Source organism: Chelmon rostratus, chromosome 2, assembly GCF_017976325.1.
Source record: "Chelmon rostratus isolate fCheRos1 chromosome 2, fCheRos1.pri, whole genome shotgun sequence".
NCBI lineage: Eukaryota > Metazoa > Chordata > Actinopteri > Chaetodontiformes > Chaetodontidae > Chelmon > Chelmon rostratus.
In genome coordinates, this window is record NC_055659.1 from 31,343,621 (window position 1) to 31,366,538 (window position 22,918).

The 22,918-nt window shown below is 40.9% G+C and overlaps 1 protein-coding gene across 1 annotated transcript; it reads left to right on the top strand.

Annotated features, from left to right (window-relative positions):
- The first annotated feature begins 394 nt into the window (after positions 1-394).
- golt1a (golgi transport 1A) lies at positions 395-22,599 on the top strand. Its single transcript, XM_041961198.1, has 5 exons — positions 395-419; positions 1,631-1,722; positions 22,038-22,216; positions 22,388-22,451; positions 22,570-22,599. Exons 1-5 carry the CDS (start codon positions 395-397, stop codon positions 22,597-22,599), a joined length of 390 nt encoding a protein of 129 aa, XP_041817132.1.
- The last annotated feature ends 319 nt before the right edge of the window (positions 22,600-22,918 follow it).

The window sequence follows — 22,918 nt, forward strand, 5'->3', positions numbered from 1 at the left end:
TTGAAGCATGGGAGTGTCAGCTCATCAGCACAAAATTTCAGAGAGGAGGGGGACATGCCATCTGAAGCTGATGTTATCTGTGTCTTGAAGAGGTGACACTCATCCTATTCACAGATCCACAGATCACAACTCAGTAAACCCAGCAGTCAGACAGTCGGACGTGTTTAAGGAGCCCAAACACAAGATAAGGGATACATTAACTATCTTTGTATAGCTGGTGACGTCACTTTGTACCTTAACCTGTGCCTGGAGCTCCTGCTCTGGTTAATGTCCACCTCACACACTGACAACATCCATGCACAAAGGTCACAGTTGAGAAAAGGAAAGGACTCATTTGACAGTCAGAGAAACAAAGCCAGGGAGTAACAGTGAAGGGAAGACGTTTGGGATTACCATGGTGGCTATCACAGAGTTCCAGAGTAAGTGTTGCTTAGTTGCTCTCTTCTTAAGAGTTCGGGTGAAATTGTAATACTTTGAGTGAGACATGCAGTACAAAACAGTGGCCTGATTCCAGAATGCAAAGATGTTGTTGTGGAAATATCATATCTCAAGTTTAAGGACTACAGGATAATTAGAGAGTAAAGTATTTGATACGTTTATCACTGAGGTGAAATCGCTTTGAGTTTAACGACTTAAGGCTATGGGCATCACAGAACTGATTTGTGGAATTATGTTGAATACATGAACAATGTTGTTTAAAACTTCTAAAAAATGGTCATAAGGGCTCTGATCTTTTCCGAATCAGTAAAAAGAAAATCACAGAAAAGTCTGAGTGTAGAGCTTTGTATAAAGAAACTTAAATGACCTTCAGCGCTAACTGCAATAACTCCTAGCTGTCATAAAATAAGGACTTCAAATATGTCTACCCACAATGCCTTCCTCAAGCACTGAATCAGCTCATAGCAGGTCTCCAAAGATGACATGTCAGAGCTGTATCACATCAGTCATCACTGCTTCATGCACACCCTGTCATGATTCAAATTAGCCACTATTCATTGTGTCCAAAATGCATCAATTAGTTAAAACATCAAGCAAGCTTTTTAAAATGTGTATATTTGTAGTTTATGTTGACATTAGGAAGAATCAGACAAACGTGTGGTCTCGTCATACAGTTTGATCTGCTTGTGACTCCTAACTTGGTTATGAGGCCTCAGATGTACTTATTGTAACAGGGCTTAGGCAGGTTAGGAAGGACAGACGAACTAACATGTTTTTGGTTTTTTCATGAAATTTGTTGTTGACAATAACAAGGAACACATGGAATTATGGAAAGTTTATCCTTTAAATCACAGTCTACATTCTACTGTGTATGTAACATCTTGTACTGGGTTGGGACAGCTCTACAGCTCTCCTTGAAATCTCTGACAAGACGGGTTGACTTTTGTTGATTCAGAAATTTTTAACCCATATGGTTGCAAAAACGTTTTTGAACATTTTTGCCCATCCAAGACTGATTTGATACTCTATTTAAAAATCTTTCCCCAAATGCAATACCTTCAAATTACTGCACTCTTGGTTTTAGTGTATAGGCAACTAATTTTTATCTTTTGTTTTGACCTAATGAGCTGACCACAGTCTTGCTGTTATTATCATAACACCCCCCCCCCCCCCCCCCATGTATGTTTTACAGAAATTGGCTTTGGTCTGATGGGATTCAGTTTATTTTTCCTGCTCTTTGGTGTGCTGTTGTACTTTGACTCTGTCTTGATGGCCTTTGGGAATGTGAGTAATCTTTCATGAAACCCATAAATCTGCTCAGTGTCAACATTACAACATCACTCGCTCACATCAACATTCAGAAACACTAGTTTATAACCTTTGGGGACAATTTCGTGGTCACTATGAATGACCCCTTTCACCTTTTTGCATATTAATTTAATCAATTCTTCATGTAAAGTATGTAATTATTATCTATATTATAAGTTTAGTTTTAATCTGCAAAGTAATGATTAACTTTAGCTGTCAAATGAATGTACTGCAAAAAAAAGTACAATACAGTATTTTCCTTTGAAATGTAGTGAAGTATAAATAACATAAAGATGATGTACTGTTTTCAACTACTCTACTACATACTCACTTATGTCCTCTTTGGGGGTGCACATCAAAACACCCTACTTTCGGGAACACCACTTTCTGAATGGTTTAGAGAGATGCCAGCAAGTGGGATGTATCACCGGGAAAAGCCGGATTATGAAAATCACCTCAGATTTTAGTTTAAAACTTTTGTCCAACTAGAATTTTTACCTTGAGATTGAGGACAAATAATTTAATGTCGATTTTGGGGACTTCAACTGTACACAGATTCACAAACTCATAAAAGTCACTTTTAGGTGCCTCAAATTCCTTTGGGGACAAAAGTCTATAAAAGTCTATAAAAGTAATTTTAGCATGTACTTTTGCTATGTTTGAGTTATGAGAATATTCAACCCTCAAATTCAGTCTCAAAACTGCTCCTGAGTAGCTCTTGACATCTATAGAAATGCACTAACTTATTGTTATTTAACTTATTCAATGTAAACCAAAACAACTGAAGGACGATTACTTAACTAATGGCCAATCCTTGCCATATTAACAAGTTTTATGTTGGCAGGACTATAAACAACAGTTGGGATTCAATAAATTCTTTCAGAAACACTTTGTTCTAAATAAGCTTTAGGCTGAATATGTTAGCCACATTGGCACCAGACTCAAATCTGCATGAAAATAAACATCACCCAACAAACTAAGATATGCTGTCAAAAAAACAACAGAGGAAAATCCTCTAAAATTACAGATTTTGTACAGGAGTGAAGAATTTGGCTAGGTGGTCAGTGCTGTCTACAAAGCTCAGAGAACCAATTTCTGTGGCTAGAAAACATACAAATTGCTCCATAATTTGCCATTTAGGTAATAGGAGGGGCCAGCCTCAAAGTGCCACTATTTTGTATACAACAGAAGAGTTCAAGATTTTGTCTGTTGGCTAAGTAACAAGCTGAGTCTATTTCTTCCAAAAGAGAAATATTAAATGAACAATGATCTGAAAAGCAACAAAAACCATTATTATTGTTTAGCACAAGCCTTTCTCTTCAAGGCAGTGATTCGTTTTCTGACGTAATTTTTTACACCAGTCCAGTTGCGGTCTGTCGGGCTCTGCATTGATACACCGCAGACAGTCGATCTTTTGTGGTACCTTGCAAGCGTGTATGAAGTCCATCATTTGTCTTTCCGCAGCACTTACCTCACTGTCATCCCACTTACGTTTAGAATTGTCTCTGTTAAGAAGTGTCTGTGAAATCTCGAGAAAGAAAAGAAAAAAGGTGTCAAGTTACCCTTCTGTCAGTACCAATGTTAAATGTGAAGGGACAATAGCGGTCAAGTGACGAATAATGGAAGACCATATGTAGCAGGTTTTACGACACTGGTTTTTAATTAAAAGGCGGCATAGTTTGTGATTTTAAATTACATGTAAATAAATTTGAACTTATCTGAATATAATGTGGAAAAGGTATTTTAACTACTTTTACTAATTATCCACAAAGGTGGCAAAAGTACTCACACTCTGTACTTAAGTAGAAGTACAGATACTAATGTAAAAAGTAGAAAAGGTAAAAGTTAAAAAAAAGTGATTAAACTCCTACACTCAGGGTAAAGTACACACTCTGAAATTTACTTAAGTACAAAAGTAAAAATGATTTCTTATTATGTTAATTATACACAGTACTTGTTTGATAACTTGGTAAAATGAAAAAACTAAAAATTAGTGCTGTCAATCGATTGAAAACGTATCTGATAAATCACAGTTTTAGGCTGACAACCCGTGCAGCTGCAACAGCAGCCGGAGGTGATGGAGCTGTTTCATCCCAGTGAAGGTAACGTGACACTACTGGAGATAGAAGTTACTGAATAGACTGAAGGCTGATGAAGACTGACTGGACCACAGCTTAATGTCTGTCTGATGCTGTCAGTCACTGTGGAGTTGTAATGTAATGTCAGGTGACAAGTCTGTATGTCTCTGGTACTGTCTTTTTTACGTTCCGTTGTCATGTCTGTAGAAGTTGAATAAAAATAACGATTATTTTTAACAATGTAAGGAGTGGAAAGTACAGATTTTTGTTTTCACATGTAGGGAGTAAAAGTAAAAAGTTGTCAAAAAATAAACAATCAAGTAAAGTACAGATACCTATCTACTGAAGTACAGTGAAGTATTTGTACTTTGTACGACAACCTGCTATAGGACTGCTACAGCAGCTGACTACACTGCAGATTCTCTCATCATTGTCAGGGAAGGTGGGAATTTAGAGGAACTATGTGTGGCAGCAGAGGGGGTCGGGGTGAATGATGGATCTAATCTAGTAACTATTACGCAAATTTTGATTAGGCCAATCACACCCAAACAGTTAGAGAGATTGATAGTCAAATTGACAATAGTAACCGACAACGCCACCCCAGGAATTTCACCTGGAGAATTATGCTAACCCTTTCCACAGTAGATATAGCACACAAGTTTGTGTTACTGATGAAGGCTTGAGACTGGGTCCAGTATAAATAATACGTTCTTTTATTTAACAATATATTATAAGTTCAACACAATTCATCAATAAAATTGTTACGCACACACACACATTCACGCACTCCCAACCCAACAAAATAAACACAAAGGCAAATAACTAAATTGGGCTTAACTCATAGTTAAGCTAAAAAAACCACACAAATTAACAAAACCCCACAAAATACACAAAAAACAAACAAAAGGACAAATAATTAAATTGGGTTAAATCAGGGTTGAATTAATGGAGCACACAAATTAACAGAACCAAACCCATGCAAACAAAAGAAAACGTGCAAAGCAACCAAAGAAAGATGACAATAAAGAAGAAGTAAAGCAAACAAACATGCAAAGCAATCCAAACGCAAGGCAAAGGACTAAGATAATAACTGACTAAACCCCAATATACATGCGACACAATTAAAAGAGAAACTATTATTAATAAAAATCAGTCAAGGTGTGCACAGCCCAGGGTAAGGACAGCAACCACCCTAATGAGTGCCAGCAACAGCAACGCTGGAGGTGCAGGGTTGGATGAATGGAAACAAATAATTGTTCAGCCGGTACACAAAACAGCAACACAGCAGGTAACACAGATCGGCAAAACAGCAGGTGACACAGACCAGCGAAACAGCAGCCGGCTGACGCGGCGTGCAGAGGGGCGGAGTTAGAGCCGGTAGAGCGGATTGCACACACGTGTACCCTGCCATTGAAAGACACCTTTTAAGAAACTAAACTATTAACTATGCTGGTAACTTTCGCATGACGACGTCTACATACGTCAGGAGGACGACCATCACGAGGTGAGGAAGAGGAGAGCCCCGCACCGCAGCGGCGCGGCCACAAATGCGGCAGAGGACCGCGGACCACCCACCTCCACGCTACAGCACATGAGACGAGGCGCAGAGGGAAAGACACTCAATGGGCCGCGATTGTCTCCGACCATGGAGAGGGGACACCTAAGTGCAGGAACTGCATGAGGGACAAGAAACTAACTTTGATGATGTCCGCAAAACTTTAACGCACACAGAACCACGCAGCAATGTACATACCCGAGGACCGGCGAGCCGAGCGATCCGGCATGCGGCGACCAGGTGAAGCAACTGGTGGAGAGCTCCCAGGGCACAACCACCCACCTTTATAGACCGCGCCCCAAGCAGAGACAAGCTGAGACCGCAGCACCAATTAAGGCAGCACACAGCTACAGCCCTACAGCTACATTCGGGTTGAACCCAGATGCAGACACAAGGGGCGTAGATATTAACAAATGTATTTAACACAAAGAAAACCAGAGTAAACCAAAACTCAGGGAACTGTGAATAAAGACACACTAGGGTAAATGGATTCACACAGAGAACGAAGACAACACTGGGAAACAATGAATAAACACAAAACACGCAAAGTCAACGGAGCAGGGGAAAAGACTAAGACAACATAAGAAACTCATGAACACAAAACGTGGCAGGACTGTAGACAAAGACAGGACTAGAAACTCACACAAGACGTGGCAGGACTATAGACAAAGACAAGACTAAGAACAACTATCAATGTATAAAATAAAGAACAGAAAACGCTCCCGAAGGAGGAAGAAACAAACGGCCTTAAGAACTTAAAAAAAAACACCAAAAACAAAAATCACTCCTGAAAACTGGGAGGAAAATAACACTACTAAGAAATAAAAACAAAACCAAAGAACAATCTAACAAAGAACTGAAAATCGGTTATAACTAGCGGTAACCGAAACAACAAAACTACACTATAGAAATTACAATAAAAGGAAAACTCACAGGAAACACTCCACAGACATGAACACAGACAAACCAAGGGGTAACACAGACATGAACAGAGAGACGGACATGAACAAAGATAACGCAACAAAGAACACGCACTATAGGGCTTTGGCTATGACGATGGCTATGGCAAGGGAAACACAGACAGCAAGGTGACGAAGACAACGACCTGACAAAGACTGGGGGGGGGGGGGCACGGACTTATATACACAGGGCAGGAACACTAATGACCCACAGATGAAACACATTGGACAATCACAAGGGCGGGAAAACACAGGAAGTAAGGTAAAGAAAGAAACATAACATAAACCTTCAAAATAAAACAGGATGTGACACAAACCAGACAAAGACTACACACAAGGGGAAACTTAACAAAAAGCCGGCGTGCACAGCACGGTTGACAATCATAACCAACTTTGGGGTTTTACTGGATACATTAATGTCACTTAATCACTTAATCACGGTCGTCTTCAGCTGTGGTCTCTGTGGCTGAGGTGACATTGGCAGGCTCATCCTCATCACTTGATACATCTGGTTCTTGTGAACAGTCAACTTTTTCTGAAGTGGCAATGTAAGAAAAGTACAAAAAAAGAAACCTTAGGAGTAGTAGCCTTAAGACAAAAACTAATTATGGACTTCCCGCATTACTTAAGTTACACATTTACACAAAGTAATTTTATATATATTAATACTGTACATAACATGATTATACACATTGCCTATGAGGAAAAATATGTCAACAATACTTGACAGACTACATTTGCATTCCTCCAATGTGAAACAAATTGTTACGATTCTTCATCATTATACTTAAATAACCAAATACAGTATTAAGAGTATGTTACAGGTAAAGAGCAGTGATGATGCATTTATCATGAGACAATAGCCATGGCGTACATCTAACCTTAATTGTACTAATATACACACATCCATACCTTCAGGGTCAATCTCAATGTCGTCAAGGGCTTGGCCTTTATACTGTGAGAGGGTCCCCTTCTCCACTGCCAAAAGCACTTTGCTCATTTTGGCAAGCTGTAGTGTTCCCTGTGGCAGGCGGTAATACTGCCTGTCCACACGAATGTCATGACCCAAAAAGTCTGCAAGTTGGTCTGATTCATTTTCTTGAAGGTTGAGTACCTGAGATATTGTAGCTATGTGCTTTCGCAGCCTTGTTGATGTGAAGGCCTCTGGATTTTTAGCACCACTCTCCCTTGCAAACTTTAGGATGCACTCTCCCCCTCTGTAAGCAAGGCACCTGGTCTAGCGAACATGTAAATGTTCTCTTTGAGGACTCCACACACGAGTTTCAGCTAGGAGCTCCATGGCTGAGAGCATTGATGGCTTTAGCAGCACAGGGACATTTGACATCTTCAGGGAAAGGAAAAATTGGTGGTGCATTCCACTTCAGCTCTTTCATAGTGGTTGTTGCGCCTCTGGTCATCAGTGCCTTCCATCTAAAATTTTTAATGGTCTTGAATTGACGAGCATATTCCACCAGGCTGTAGTCCCTGTCAACTGTGGACAGATTATCAGTCTCTACCAGCTCACAAAGTACGCCCAGACTTTTAGGGCTAAGGATGGTGTGCGGAATGTGTTGTTCTCTGTGTTGTACCCAGCCAACTCTTTCACTGCAGATATCACACTGTTGAAGTTGGAAAGACAGATGAGTTCCTCAGCTTTCCATATAATAGGGTTTTCTTCTGAGCAACTACTAATAGTCGCCCAAGTTCTCGAAGTCTTTGTTTTATCAAGTCATGTCTGTTCTTTCTTGACCCATTTAGATCAAAGAGTTGAAACTGCAACAGAAGTTTGTCATTTTGGATCGTCCGAGTGACCTCATCATAGCTCATGCAGGAAATCACACTCTTCAAGCCCTCACTAATCTCTTGAACAACAGCCGTTTTAGAGGGCACATTTGGATCAAACTCGCTGCTTCCCAGTCCTGGATTCATCATCGGTTTCTTCTCGTGCTGGACAGATTTTCATGTGCTTCCACAAAGTCTTCTTGGCATAGAGTCCTGGAGCTCTCCTGATTCCTTACTTACAACATGAGCATTATAGGCAAAGTTTCCACGCCGTCTCAGAATATTTAATGCATTGCATCTCTCTTTTGAGTTCTTTGGATATAGAACTGCTCTGGCAACCTCTTCTACACTTCCGTGCACAGCTTCCAGGTGTGGTACAAGAAGGCTTGAGGCAATAGAGACAGTAGTTTCTTTTGTTATACACTCGACAACTTCCAGACTTTGAGGGAGGGCATACTTTGATTGAGTCAGAAAGGTGTTGGACTCTGCTTTTCTTTGGAGTGCTTGACTTGCTCTTCTCCATATGATGAGATGAGCTCTTTCTCTTCCTTGGAGTGTTGGAGTTCCGTTTCTTAGAGTTGTCTCTGGTTGGGTTTTTCACAGGAGTTCCAGAATCAATGGCTTGGGTTGCTGAAGATAAAATGGGATCTCGCAGAGATAGCAAATGGTTTTTTGCAACTGGATGGAGTTTTGTGTCCTCATCAGGCTCAGAGTAACTTCCTCCAGCATCTGGAACATAGTCTGAATCATTGTAGTCTGTGTGATCAGATTCATCGGGGGATTTTTCCTTTTATGCAGTGGCCTTGAGGAAAAAAAATGCAAAGTTTATTGCGCTGTGTCGATGGACTGCACTTTTATTACATAAACTTTCTCTCTTTTAGCTATATGTGAGAAAACAAGGTACATTTACCAAATTTTATTTAAATAAAAGAGATAATTCACACACCAAATTGTACACTACTGTTATGACTCAGGGTGCAACAGTACAGGCGTTTATCCTGCACCGAGTGAATATAGACATCGTGGTCTGGTGCACACATTCCTATGATGAATACACTTGGCTGTCAAATGGCACTAAAAAAAACACTAACTGCATTACTGTCAGTTAAACATTAATGAACCAAACTCATTCTAAACAGTGATCCCTATGTTAAGGTAAAAAACTGTGACTTCTGTACACTGTTGTGAAGATTGTGAAGTCAGCTGAAGAAAAGAGAGAAAATTAACTAAAGCAAACAAGATATTCAAGTACAATAACGAAACTTTCAGTGATATTAAACCAATTGTTATTAAAATCAAAATTTTGATAATGCCTTACTCTTACTAATGTGTAAAAGTCAGCAAGTCATAAAAGAAGGAACGGTATCCTGTCTCTTTTATTCTGTATTTCTATTGCTGACATAGCTATAAACATGCATTGCATGAAGTGAGGAAGCTGCATTGCATTTCCAGCCTTGATTTGCAAAAACCATGCATCTGCTGGCGAATGGAAGAAAAGTGCACTAGAAACAAATACATTAAGAAACATAAAATATTCATCTCAACATTCCACAAATCTTGTGCTGGTTATTTCTTTACATAGTTGTCCGAATTTCAATATTTTGTGCCAGAGGTATTTCACCAGATTGGAATTGGGGCCTGAACATAAAAATGTCACCAGTTCACAGACTAAAGTCTTTTAATTTCAAATGTTTTTTCTATCAATGCTTATGCATGTTCACAGGTGCAATTCATGAGTACAATTTGGACTTATTAAGGCTGCTGTAAGTGATATATTCTTATCAAAAGTATTGACTAGTTCGAATTGTTATGTGCCCAAAAAATGTAAATGGCATGCCCTAAAGAAAAAGTAATCAGATTAATGAAACAGTGCCAACATACACCGGCACTCAATGTTGTCTTTATTTTAACAGTCCAGCTGAAATTGTGTGCGCGTGGATCAGCCTTATATTTTGCCCTCTACACACACAAATTCAGTTGGTCAAAACATTCAAATACTCCAGTGTCGATGCCAGGAGAAGCTAATCTGCGGTTCCATACCAACTGACCTGGTATAAGGTAGACCCCCCAACTTCAGAACACTGGCTTAGTATTGTGGAAGAGATTTATGGCATGGAAAAGTTATCACACATTTTGAAAATGCGGGAGGAACAATTTGAAAAGAAATGGGAGAAATGGTTTTGGTACAAGGAGGAAGATGATACCACTGACTGAATGATAATTTGACAGACTTGATTGTTTGCATTTATGAAAGAGTGAATGAAAGGACCCATAAGCTGTTTTATTTTATTATTATATATATTTTTTGTTTTATAATTACTATAACTATACTTCACTGTTGTTGGTTTCTGTTTTTATGCATGGATGACATTGATTAAAAAATCTAATAAAAACCAAAGTTAAAAAAAAAGAAAACAGAACTGACCAACTGAAAGCTAGATATGAAAACTAACAACTCAAAATACACTCCTAAAAACGGAGGAACATGAATCTAAATAACAAAAGTAATCAAACAGAAAATCACTCTTTAATGAGGAGAACAAATCAGCTAAGCTATAAGCTATGAAAAGAAAACAGAAACTAGGTTATTAAAGTTACAAACAAAAAACACCCACGAAGAGGAAACAATGGCTTACGAACAAGGCTGTGGCTCTGGCAAGGACAAGGGAGTAGACAGGCTCGGGTTAATCGACTGACGGACAAAGACACACTGGCACAGGACAAGGGAGAAGCAGACTATTTAACACGTGGAGGGTAATCAGGAACAGGTGGAGACAAGAGGTGATCGGGGCGGACACATGGGTGACATGAGGAAGGGCAAGTGCTCTGAAACGAGAGGAGAATTAGACCTTCAAAATAAAACAGGAAATGACAAGACAAAACCCCAAGATGAGACAGACCTCACCACGGTGTGACAGACTGCTGAAATGCTTCTGAAACACTTGCGGTGAGAACTGCAGTAGCGCACAAAAAGGAACCAAATCGTGGAGCAGCTGCGAAACAAACGTGTGGCCTCATATATTTGGATGGATTTAAAAGGACCTGTAAAACTTGATTTTTTATTTTTTTTTTATAAACTGACAGCCCTATTAGAAACACGTGTAGTGGAATAATCAAAAGTCTGTGTAACCCAGTTAAAAAAACAAACTTTCATTTTCAAATTTCATTTTCAAATATGAAGCCATTTCGTGGCCTTTTCTGGGAACATTTCAGCTGCTCAGTGTTAACAGATGTTCAACCAAGTTAAACTTAGTTTAGTTGGTCAGTCTAGCCATACGTTTGGGGTCGTTCAAAACACACACACATGCTACCCAAACCTAATTGGGGACGTCTGTTAGATGAAACCTTCAGAGACCAGTTTATCAGTCCAGCCAAACTTGTAGTGTGGTAACTAACAGAGTCCATCCCAACAACAGACATAAGAAGTACTTATAGACACAGACTACTTGGGCTGCTTTAAGACTGTGCTGGGAGGCCATTCATACTCACTGACCCACTATATACAACGCAGATAACCACTACTGCCTAATCTCTGAGAGATTAAGTAGTGTGTTATAATCTGGCTCCTACCTGAGATCTGTCACTCTCATCCACAGTCTGCTCGCTGACTTCAGGTGATGATTTCTGCTGGAAACAGAAACAGGTTACAATTTAAGAAATCAACAAGACTTAAAGTTTGAACTTAAGTGTGTGAGGATGAAGGTGGCTCAATTTATGTCAAGTCTAGGAACATTTTATCTGCTCAGTCTTAACAGATATTCAACCAAGTTAAATTTAGTTTAGTTGGTCAGTCTAGCCATACTTTTGGGGTCATTCAAAACACACATACACACATGCAACCCAAACCTAATTGGGGTTTGTTAGATGAAACCTTCAGACACCAGTTTGTCAGTCGAGCCAAACTTTGGGGTCGTTCAAAAACACACATACTTGACGTTCAACCAAGTTAAATTCATGCAAGGCTTAAATGCATCAAAAACTGAATACCACCCATCTCCAGGACACGTCATGGAAAAGCATGTTACATTCATACTCATTAACCAAAACAAATTTTATCACAATTTAACCTTGTGTAATATTTTCATCATTTGAAAGGAAAAGTCGAACATTTGTTTAATTGGTCCTCATCCAATTATCCATGGTTGGTGTACCTGTTTGGGCCAGTCTGCTTTCCCATAGGCCAGATGAGCGTCTGAATGTCTCCTTTTTGGTCCTGTGTCAACCATATCAAATAAAAAAAAAATACTGTATGTTGTCTCTCTGTTGGTGTTGGCGACCTCACTCTCCTATAGCTAACTTCCCTCATCTACTCTACCCCGCCACCCCCCCTTCATGTGCATGCATGCAAACCCCCAGTCCCTCTTGTCAGTGATTGGCTGGTTGGTGCAGCCTGGGCTGTTCACACAGACTGAATTTTTTCAGAGCATATTCAGAGGACAGTCAGCCAGCAGATCGAGAGGAGATGTTTGCTGTACGTGACTACCTTAGAAACTGCGTAACAGGACTTAGACTACCTTAAATATTGGGGAGGTTATACTGTACATTAGGTAGGTCCTGGTTCATGATGGAGGGGTAATGCAAATAAACAAGATGGTGTATCTGTCAGGACACAATGAAGGGGAGATGAAGATGGTGCACTGAATTCTGTATTGTTCCAGCTTGGCATTCAGTATTGTTACACACTGATAATAGTAGTCTGAAATAATAAAGAAATAAAAACCACAGTAAGTGTCTAATACTTTAACGGCAGTAGATCCACATCACTGTCAAACAACAAAAATAGCTTTACTTGCATAGTCAAAATTTCCTGAACAAATTCATATGTAAATGCATTACTATTATTATTTTATTAAAGCAAGATAAACCAGCTGGATACACATTCATGAATGACACACAATGATGCACTTCAGAGACCTGCAGTCAGCATTGTTCTTACTTTCAAAAACATTTCTTTATTCCTTTAATCTGTTATCATTTTCTCAATTGTGGTATCAAAAATGGAATCAAGTATCATATCTTCCTGAGTATTGATATTGAATTTGAACACTAATGCTGGCATGCATTAGTGTTCATTAGTGCCTGTGACTGCTTGGTAGGTGTAGATCATTTGGCTTAATGATGATACTGTTTGACTGTCATGAGCCACAGTGCTGTGTAGTTCTGTATCGCACTTGCCAGTTACTGAAGACACAGATTATATGCAGTCATGTACATTCGGTGTGATCATTGACTCACGTTGACAGCAGTTAACTTCTACAATGGGGTTTGGAGAAGCAGGCTCAGTAGAATAAGTAAAGACATCTGAGGCACAAAAAGGAGCCTGTTTATATTTCAGAGAAAAAACTGTTGTGCACAAGTTAATTTACCAAATGAATGATGCACATAAAAGGTTTACAGTTTACACAGAAATTTGTTCTTGAATTTGTTTTTTTAATTTTTTGTTGAGATGTCACACTTAAGTGGCAGTTCTGTGTTGGTGAGACAAAGTTTACGGGGGGAACCCACACACACACAAAATATCTGAAAAAAGCCATTTTTGGGGACAATGGACATTTTAAGACAGAAACTGTTACAAATCTGGTTCAGAGGTTCAAGTGCAGACAACGACATGGCAGGAAGAGCGTACAACAAAAGTGTTTATTTAACAACAAATGAGTCTTCCAGGTACAACAGATTAAGTCAGGGGTGAGCTGGGAAACTATAATTCTAAGGTGCCCACGAGAGGACAGACAGAAACTAACACAAGGTAGAAAATACTAACCTGACTAACAGAACTTACAACAAAACACAAGACTAACTAACCTGGGTTTCTTTAAATAACAAAAGCACTACTTCGGGTCAGGCAAGAGACTGAGGCTTACAGAATTTGTGAGAATACAGAAGGAAGAAGGTGGGTGGTGAGGCAGCATTGCAGGTCTGAGAGATGGAGGTGAGTATGTCCGGGCAGGTGCAGCAGAAGGAGGGAGATGAATGCCAAGGGTCATTTCCAGGAGGGGTGAGCAGCTGGGACGATGCAGGTCCAGAGTGGCAACAGGCAGCGGAGAGTGTCGAAGCTGAGCAGAGCAGAGAAAAACAATTAGCCAGGCAGAATGAGCAACAACAGCTTTAAACCGAGTAAGCCAGGGTCAACTAACTGCTGATATTCTACGATCCAGCGCTGAGTAGTGGTCTGCTGTCATCTTTTATGGGAGACTGGATGAATACTGGAGGACAACTCCCTGCTCCCGCTGGAGAGAGTTGGGTTGATTGTAGATCAGCTGCACCTGCCCGTAACTTGCTCACATGCCTCACTCACCAGCACCTGTGGAGAAAAGAAAGAAAAGAGGGGAGGGAGAGGAACTGTCACTAGGCGGAGCCAGAGGGCATGACAGAAACCCATTTTAGAGCATGCTGAATGCAACTGCAATGAAATCTAATTGGGGACCGTGGTTTTGGTCCCCAAAGGCAATGGTGTCCCCAATCAACTGGTGTGTGAGCTGATGAAAATCCCCAATTTGGACATAAGTAAAGACACACACATACACACAGATACACACAAGCCTGCTGCAGTTGTTTTATTGCAACGGCGACATGTAGTGCCAAACACGCCTTCAGTACAACAGATAATCTCAGCAAAAACAACATGTCACAGTCCTTTAACAGGTCTACATGGGCCTACCTTATTTGAATAGAATTTCACATCGACAGCCTTTCTGAGATGCAAACAGGTTAATCATGTCTTTGAAGTCTGGTAATTTTTTGGATGACTCATGAGTGATATGATCTGTGATCTGTTTTCTGTTTTCCTGATCAATCACAACCTGTTCATTAGAACTGTGACAATGGCTGGACTTCACTTTGCTACCCTTCTCCGCGTTTTTCTTCTACTTTCCCTACTCTTTGTAACTGGGAACCTTGCCGACGGCAGCAGTGGGAGCATTGTTTACATGCGCGAACAGCTGATTGCGCTGTCTAAACCCGTGCTGCTGCCCGGAGACAGACCTGCGGTCCCGCAGGAGTTACAGAAGAGAAGCCAGGGCTGCAGGTGCGGAGCGAAAAGGAGGGAAAAAAGGAGAAGACACAAACCAGCAGTCCCGACAATTATAATTTATAAATTTTTTTAAATTTTTAAATTTTATTCACTTTATTGATCCCAAACTGGGAAATTATTCTCTGCATTTCAACCATCACTGTACTTGAAACACACACATGCACATGCAACATGCAGTGAACATATAACGGGAAACAGGAGGTCTTTGGGGAATAAAACGGACGAGCTGGCAGCACTGGTGAAGACCCAGAGGGAATACCGTGAGTGTAGCTTAATTTGCTTTAGTGAAAAATGGCTGCACTCGCACATCCTGGACAGCAGCGTTGAGATCCCAGGATACAGTTTGGTACTTTATGCACTTTATTGCACTTCATGTCAGTGAGAGGTGGTGCAACCCCTGACATGTTAACGTGAAGGAGCGTCTCTGCACCAACGACATTGAACTGCTGGCTGTCGGAATGCGCCCGTATTATTTACCGAGGGAGTTCATGTCCACCATTGTTATCACTGTTTACATCCCCCCATCAGCTGATGCAGCGGTACCCTGTGACGTCATCAGCTCTACCGCTGCTAAACTACTGACTGAACACCCGGATGCATTCATGGTTATTACAGGTGATTTTAATCATGCTTCACTGAACAAAACCTTAAATAGCTGCCCCACCAGAGATAATAAAACCCTGGATCTTCTTTATGCCAACGCCATTGACGCATATGGCGCCACTGCCCCCCCCCCCCCTTTGCAGGTCAGACCACAACTTGGCCAGGATGACTCCCTCTGGCGAAAAGACAACCCAAGCACACCAGGACAGTAAGGAGGTGGACACATGATGTCTGAAGCACTGCAGGACTGCTTTGAGTTGACAGACTGGGATTTACTCTGTGAGCCACATGGGGAGGACATCGATGACATGACTGACTGCATCACAGAGTACATCCGATTCTGTGAGGACACCACCATATGCATCTTGATGGTGGAGGAGACACTGTGAGGATCACATTCTTTGATTTCTCCAGTGCTTTCAATACCATTCAACCTCTGCTATAGGGTGAGAAGCTGCGGGGATGGACGTTAATGACGCAGTGATCTCCTGGATTACTGACTACTTGACAGGCCGGCCACAGTTTGTCCGTCTGGGCAGCGGGCTGTCTGATGTGGTGGTCAGTGATACAGGAGCTCCACAGGGGTCTGTGCTTTCTCCCTTCCTCTTCACCTTATACACCACTGACTTTAAGTACAACTCTGAGTCATGTCACCTGCAGAAGTTCTTGACGACTCAGCTGTTGTCTGGTGTATACGAGAGGGAGAGGAGGGGGAGTACAGGACACTGATAGACCACTTTGTTGATTGGTCCGAACAGAACCACCTGAGGCTTAACATGAGCAAGACCAGAGAGATGGTCAGCCACTACGGATCAGAGGGGAGGTGGTGGAGGAGGCCGAGGACTACAAATACCTTGGAGTGGTGATCAACAACGGACTGGACTGGAAATCCAACGCAGAGACTGTGTACAAGAAGGGGATGAGCAGACTCTACTTCCTGAGGAAGCTGAGATCCTTCAATGTGTGCAGCAAAATGTTGGAGATCTTCTACCAGTCTGTGGTTGCCAGCGCCATCTTCTTTGCTGTTGTATGTTGGGGCAGCAGCATCAGAGCCAGCGACACCAACAGACTTGATAAGATCATCAAGAAGGCTGGCTCTGTACTTGGACTCAGACTTAAGTCTTTTGAGACAATGTTGGAGATGAGGATGCTGAATAAACTGTTATCCATCATGGACAATGATCAGCACCCTCTCCATCACACAGTGGACAGACAGCGGAGCACCTTCTCCCACAGGCTGCTACAGCTCCGCTGTCGAAGGGACAGATACAGGAAATCTTTCCTGCCACATGCCATTACACTGTGCAATAAAAAACACACCTTCAGTACAACAACAAAAAAATAAAAATAAAAAAATAAAAAAATCTCAGGTGATAACTTACAGTCACGGTACACTTTATTTTCTACACACTGCCATTTGCTGTATATACTCTTTTTGTACAATACATTTTATTACTACTGTTTGCTATTTTTGCTATTTTATTATGTATAGTTTCTTCTTTATTGTCCTATTTCACACATTTTCACTTATTTCACTGTGTGCAATGCTGCTGCTGCACTGCAATTTCCCATCTTGGGATAGATAAAGTATATCTATCTATCTATGAAGTCCCTCTCGATAGAAAGCTGGAGATGGACGCTGAGGAGCTATCTCCGTTCCCAAGTCGCCATCTTCCGGCGGGGAGGAGCCGATGCAGATAGGATGGGCCAAATTGGATCTCGAGGAAAGAAGGCATCGCATCCGAGAAAAAGCATGCTTCTCCTTGCACCTTAACCCAGGTAGCCTTGTAGATTAACAGCAGAAAAGTTAATCTAGAATCTTTGATAAACTCTGGGGCTGATGGCAGCTTTATGGACTGGCAATTTGCCAGGGACAATCAATTAGGGGTTAAAAACCTTACTCAACCCATAAACGCTAGCGCACTTAATGGACAATTTATTTTTCAAGTAACCCACCGTACTGAACCATGTGAAATCTCTTTTGAAGGGCAACACACAGAGACCATGGTTTTCCATCTGTTTGATTCAGCACAGCATACCCTCATTGTAGGGTACCCCTGGCTCTAGAAGAATAATCCGCACGTTAACTGGAAGACAGGAAAGATTCTGGGATGGGGAAAGGATTGCTTAACGCACTGTCTGTCTGAAAATGTCCACAGCTCGAAGAATCCAGATCCAGAAACCACATCGCTACCAAAGGCGGACCAGACTTGGCACGAGTACCTCAATGCTACTGGGATTTAAAGGAGGTATTTAACAAAGACAAAGCCACATCCTTACCTCCCCACAGAGCTTCACACTGTACCATTGAGTTATTGCTGGGGACTCCTATACCGAAAGGTAGACTGCACTCTCTCTCAGCTCCAGAACAAGGAATGGATGAATACATTCAGTCCTTATTAAAAGCGAAACCAGGCACAAGTTAAGGCAGCGGCCGATCGCCATCGCAGGGCGGCCCCTCAGTAGGACCCGGGTCAAAAAGTCTGGTTGTCCACACGGGACCTTCCCCTCCACGTACATTCAAGAAAGCTGGCACCCAGGTTTGTGGGACCCTTACCAATATCAAAAAATTATTAACCCAGTGTCTGTAAGGCTTAAACTTCCCATATCCATGAAGGTCCACCCAACGTTCAATGTATCCAAGCTGAAACCAGTTCAGGAAAGCCCGCTAGTTCCTGCATCCAAACCACCTCCGCCCCCACGCCTGGTGGATGGAGGACGAGTGTACACCGTTAAGAAACTCCTCACTGCACAACAACGAGGTCGGGGGTTCCAATACCTAGTGAACTGGGAGGGGTACGGACCGGAGGAACGGTCATGGGTTCCAGCAGGCCATATCATTGACAAGACTCTGATTAAGGACTTCCAGAAGCAGCACCCTGCGGATCCTGGGCTGTCAGGAGCCGGCCCTAGAGGGGGGTTGTTTGTTTTTTGAGAACAGTGTGCATTTTGTTCATCACCTTTGTAAAGAAACCTTTTTTTGCCATTAAAACCAGCCTTGAGCATGTTTACCCCGGTCTGCCTGAGTCATGGATTTGAGTCCTGTTCCTCTTGCCTGAGCGCTTGTGTCATTACCCGGAAATTTAATGGATGGAATGTTCAAATTGAATACACAGTTTTTTCATGCTTTTTAACCCTTTTCTACTCATTCATACTCCCAGCTAGAAACTCTATTTATGTTCCATGTCTTTCCTACATTTTTGGGTATTGTTCAACTTCAAATCCCATGAAATCCAGATTAACTTTCTTTGAAGCTTAGTTAGAAAGGATTAATTGAAAAACCCCACAAACCTACTCATCTTCTTCCTCTTCACAGTCATTCATACATTTACTTAACCACTCAAACTTTCATTGAGAAAAAAAATCCTGTATTTGTCTCTTTTTCTATATGTCTTGTTTTTAGTCTTGCTGTCTGTAAGAAGTAAATTTCCCTGGTGTGGGATCAATAAAGTTTATCTTTCTTGTAACTTCATGACACTCAGGACGTGGGACATTTCTTAAAAAAAAATGAAATTGCAGTCTTAATTTTTATGTTTAGCCCTTCCCTTTGGTCAGCTGTTCTAGAGTGGGTGACATAGGTGGAGAGGAGGGGACAGCAGCGCCTTTTCTTCTCACTTTTTTGACACGACACACAGACTCTTTTAACACCATGTGCCCAACAGGGTCTTCTATTTCTTACATATCATAATTTGAGCAATCAGAGTTACTGTCTTTTTGGTATAAACATGTGTATGATGTGTATGAGACATACTTTAGCTAAAATCCCTTTGAAATAAAGCCAGGAGTCAAACAGGAGTTAGCATCACCATGGCAACCTTTGACTTCAGCCAGGAACATGCAGCTAGAGTTAGTTAGTGCAGTTAGTAACACACATACACATACGTACAGTCAGTCATCTTCACACTTTTTTTCAAGCATTTTCAAGTCTTACCTGCTCATTCATACTTTCAGATAGAAATCCAAGGAGAGTTGAGTCAAGGGAAACTCGACTTGATTCGAGAAACTTGAAAATGTGTCGCCTCTCATCAGTTGTAACTGAAGATACCCCTTGGAGGCAAGTCCCATGGACCTCTGTGAGGTTAATTATGGCTGTTTGTGTGTGACAGGCTTTGTAAATGACAGTCGTTAAGGTTGTCACATGAGACAGCATTCTGTTTCTGTCCTGCATTGAGGCAGCCTGAGGTAGAATCAGGTATAGGTAGACTGCTGAGTCTTGACCTTAGGAGTTGTCCCTCCTGTGTAGAGCCAAATGTTTGTTTAGTGGTTGCTTAGATTTCATGATACACAACTCTCTGCATTCCTCACTGCATTGGACTGCATACACAAGATTGCTTTTCCTGTTTTTGGTTTTGGTGTGTGGTCTTTCATGTGAAACAGTTTTTGTCTAAGTGTGTTCGGTTTGAAAAACACAGGAATGCGATGTTTGTTGAAAATCCTCCTTTCATTATTGTTATTAGTGTGAGACTAATGTTGTTCTAAGATTTATTATTACAATCATAATTGTTACGTACATTTTTGCTTAGCTTCTTCTGCATACTAAAGCCATTCAATTATCAAAATGCTAAACTCTTTAAGGACACGTATGCTATTAAGTTTCTTCAATTCAATCTCACAATTCAAGCCTACAACTATCCAATTATCGGTCTCTAACACAGACAGACAGACACACATAAATGAAGACAGCAATGTTTGCATTTATTCTTTCATGTTATTTAAAGGGTTAGGCTGTTTTCAAAATGTGTCTCTCATTCACTGTCTCACCTCTCTGTGACTATGTGTGTTTCTCTGCCTTTGTTGTAATTAGTGGATTGATGGTGGATAAAGTGTTTTTGGCAGATGGACCTTTTCCCCCTTTCAACTGTTAACTGCTACAACCTACAGTTCTTGAATCTTGAATTGTCTTCTTTGAGTGGAACTTACACAAGTTTCTCTGTTTCTCTCTCAATGACTGAGCACATGTTACAGTTACACACTGTGAATGTTGGACATTTAGGGTTCTATTCAACTTTTTCAACCTTTTCTACTTTCTAAAGTATTAAGCACCATATCCATAATTAAAAAAAAAAAAAAACAGAATGAAACACTTTGATATTACAGTTTGGCTTCCAGCTTTTTTACCCATGCCTTTCAGCTCATAGCCTTTGTAGAATCCATTTTGCTTCCAATTGTAGCAATTAATTTCACATTTCTGCATTACTTTGCTCAGCAATGCTTCACAACTCTCAGCTCTTTAGACCAATGCCTTTCCTTTTCCAAAGTGCAGTTCATTTTAGTTAATTTGTAGTTTCATTGTTCACTGATACTGGAATGCTGAAATTGTAATCAACAGGATACTAAGGGCCTTTATCAAGAACTCAATGAGGCTGTGGAAAACAACTCTGGAGGCCAACCCAAAGCCAATTGCACCAAGTCACCATCAAGTGCAGCAAAAACCAAGGCGAAACACTATCACCACTGTTGTTAGCCAATGGTATCAAAGAGAGTGAAGAAGATCAGAACGAAAGGGGTTGAACTATCAGAAAGCAGCATTGAAAATGTTCAGGACAGCTACATGAGGAGGCCAGAGGAAGTCAGCCACAACCAAATACCGACAACTAGTAAGACAGATCCTGAAGAGTCAGCTGAATGGAAAGAACAAGGTCTGGGCTATCAACACATATGCACTGCCAGTCATCAGATACCCAGCTGGTATAATCAGCTGGCCAAAGAAGGTGATAGAAGCTACTGATATCAAGACAAGGAAGCTCCCAAGCTTGGGTTTCATCCCAAGTCCAGCACCTTGAGACTCTACGCTAAGTGGACAGAGGGAGACAGAGGACTGGTGAGCATCAGAGCCACTGTCCAGGATGAAACAACTAAGATCCAGGAATACATCCTGAAGATGGCCAAAAAATGATGTTTTTGTTTTGTTTTGTTTTTTTGTTTGTTTGTCTGAGAGGACACAGTTTTTCCTAGAATTAATTCTCAATGATTTGACGGATGGTATTATATCCATTTAAACAAACACAGACATCTATATCAGAGACAGGAATATCTGCACATGTTCCTCCAGTTCAGCAAGAAAGTAAAACAAGCCAAATATGAATACACCAGCTACATCTGCAAGACAACAAAATCTAAGCTTTAGTTTTGCAAAATTAGGCACTCAAGGTCTTTTGATTCAGTAGGAAGAATTGGTTAAAAGGTAGGTGTGGAGAAAGAGGGCAAACAGCAAAATGAGATGAGAATGAAAGAATGTATTTAACTGTTGACTCTTATTTGTAGTTTTATTGCTCTCCTTATAGATCTTGTTTTTGAGTAGCTTGACATTCATCATCGGCTTCAGGAGGACAGCTCACTTCTTCTTCCAAAGACACAAGTTTCGAGGTTCGTTCTTCTTCCTGGGAGGTGTGTCTCTGGTGCTGTGCCGTTGGCCAATCGTTGGAATTCTGTTGGAGAGTTATGGCTTTGTGCTTTTATTTAGGTAAATCCAGTTTTGGTGTTCCTGAGAAAGAAAAACATGGCTTCAAGCAAATGTTGTCTCATAATAATAAATAGGTTCCTTTAAAAAAAAATGTAATTGTTTCAAAAATATATTCAAAACCAGAAACACCACAAAGGCTTTCCCATCACACACTTTTGTTCCCCTCTTAAGGTCTTTCTTCCCCATGGCCTTGGGATTTGTGCTGTCAGCTGTGAATATTCCTGTCCTCAATACAGTATGTTTGGTTTTTGGCTCAGTAGATTAACACTCAATAAAATAATTAAATTGAAAAAAATCCTTACAAGGATTTGACAGACTGTTCCTTTTAATGAGATCTTTTGTCTTTCTGTTAGTTCTTCTCCAGCAGCTCCTCCATGGTCTGAGCATAAGAACATGTTGCAACAGTGAAGGAAAGTGGATGCCCTTAGACTGACTGTGGTAATCAGATACTGGTTGGACAGAGGGGGAGAACGGATGAGTAACTGCTCGATAACTATTGTTTTCATATATTTCGCTGATGACCAGTGATAATCATTTATTTTTTTTAACAATGTACTATTTTTTGTTCAACACCCTGCACATTAGTGCACACAGACCTCCTCCCTGTGAGGTTTTGCGGTGGTAAAACAATGTCACATGACTTCCTCCTTTGCCTCTGAGAGTTGACATTCATTATCCACAGGACACCACGTGTGTGTCAGA

Bases quoted from the DNA above. Each gene is read 5' to 3' on its own strand.
- golt1a (XM_041961198.1), top strand. From the start codon at position 395: ATGGTGGCTATCACAGAGTTCCAGA. The intron at 1,723-22,037 runs GTGAGTAATCTT...CTCTCCTTATAG, and splicing joins TCTTGATGGCCTTTGGGAAT to ATCTTGTTTTTGAGTAGCTT. The intron at 22,217-22,387 runs GTAAATCCAGTT...TCCCCTCTTAAG, and splicing joins GGCTTTGTGCTTTTATTTAG to GTCTTTCTTCCCCATGGCCT.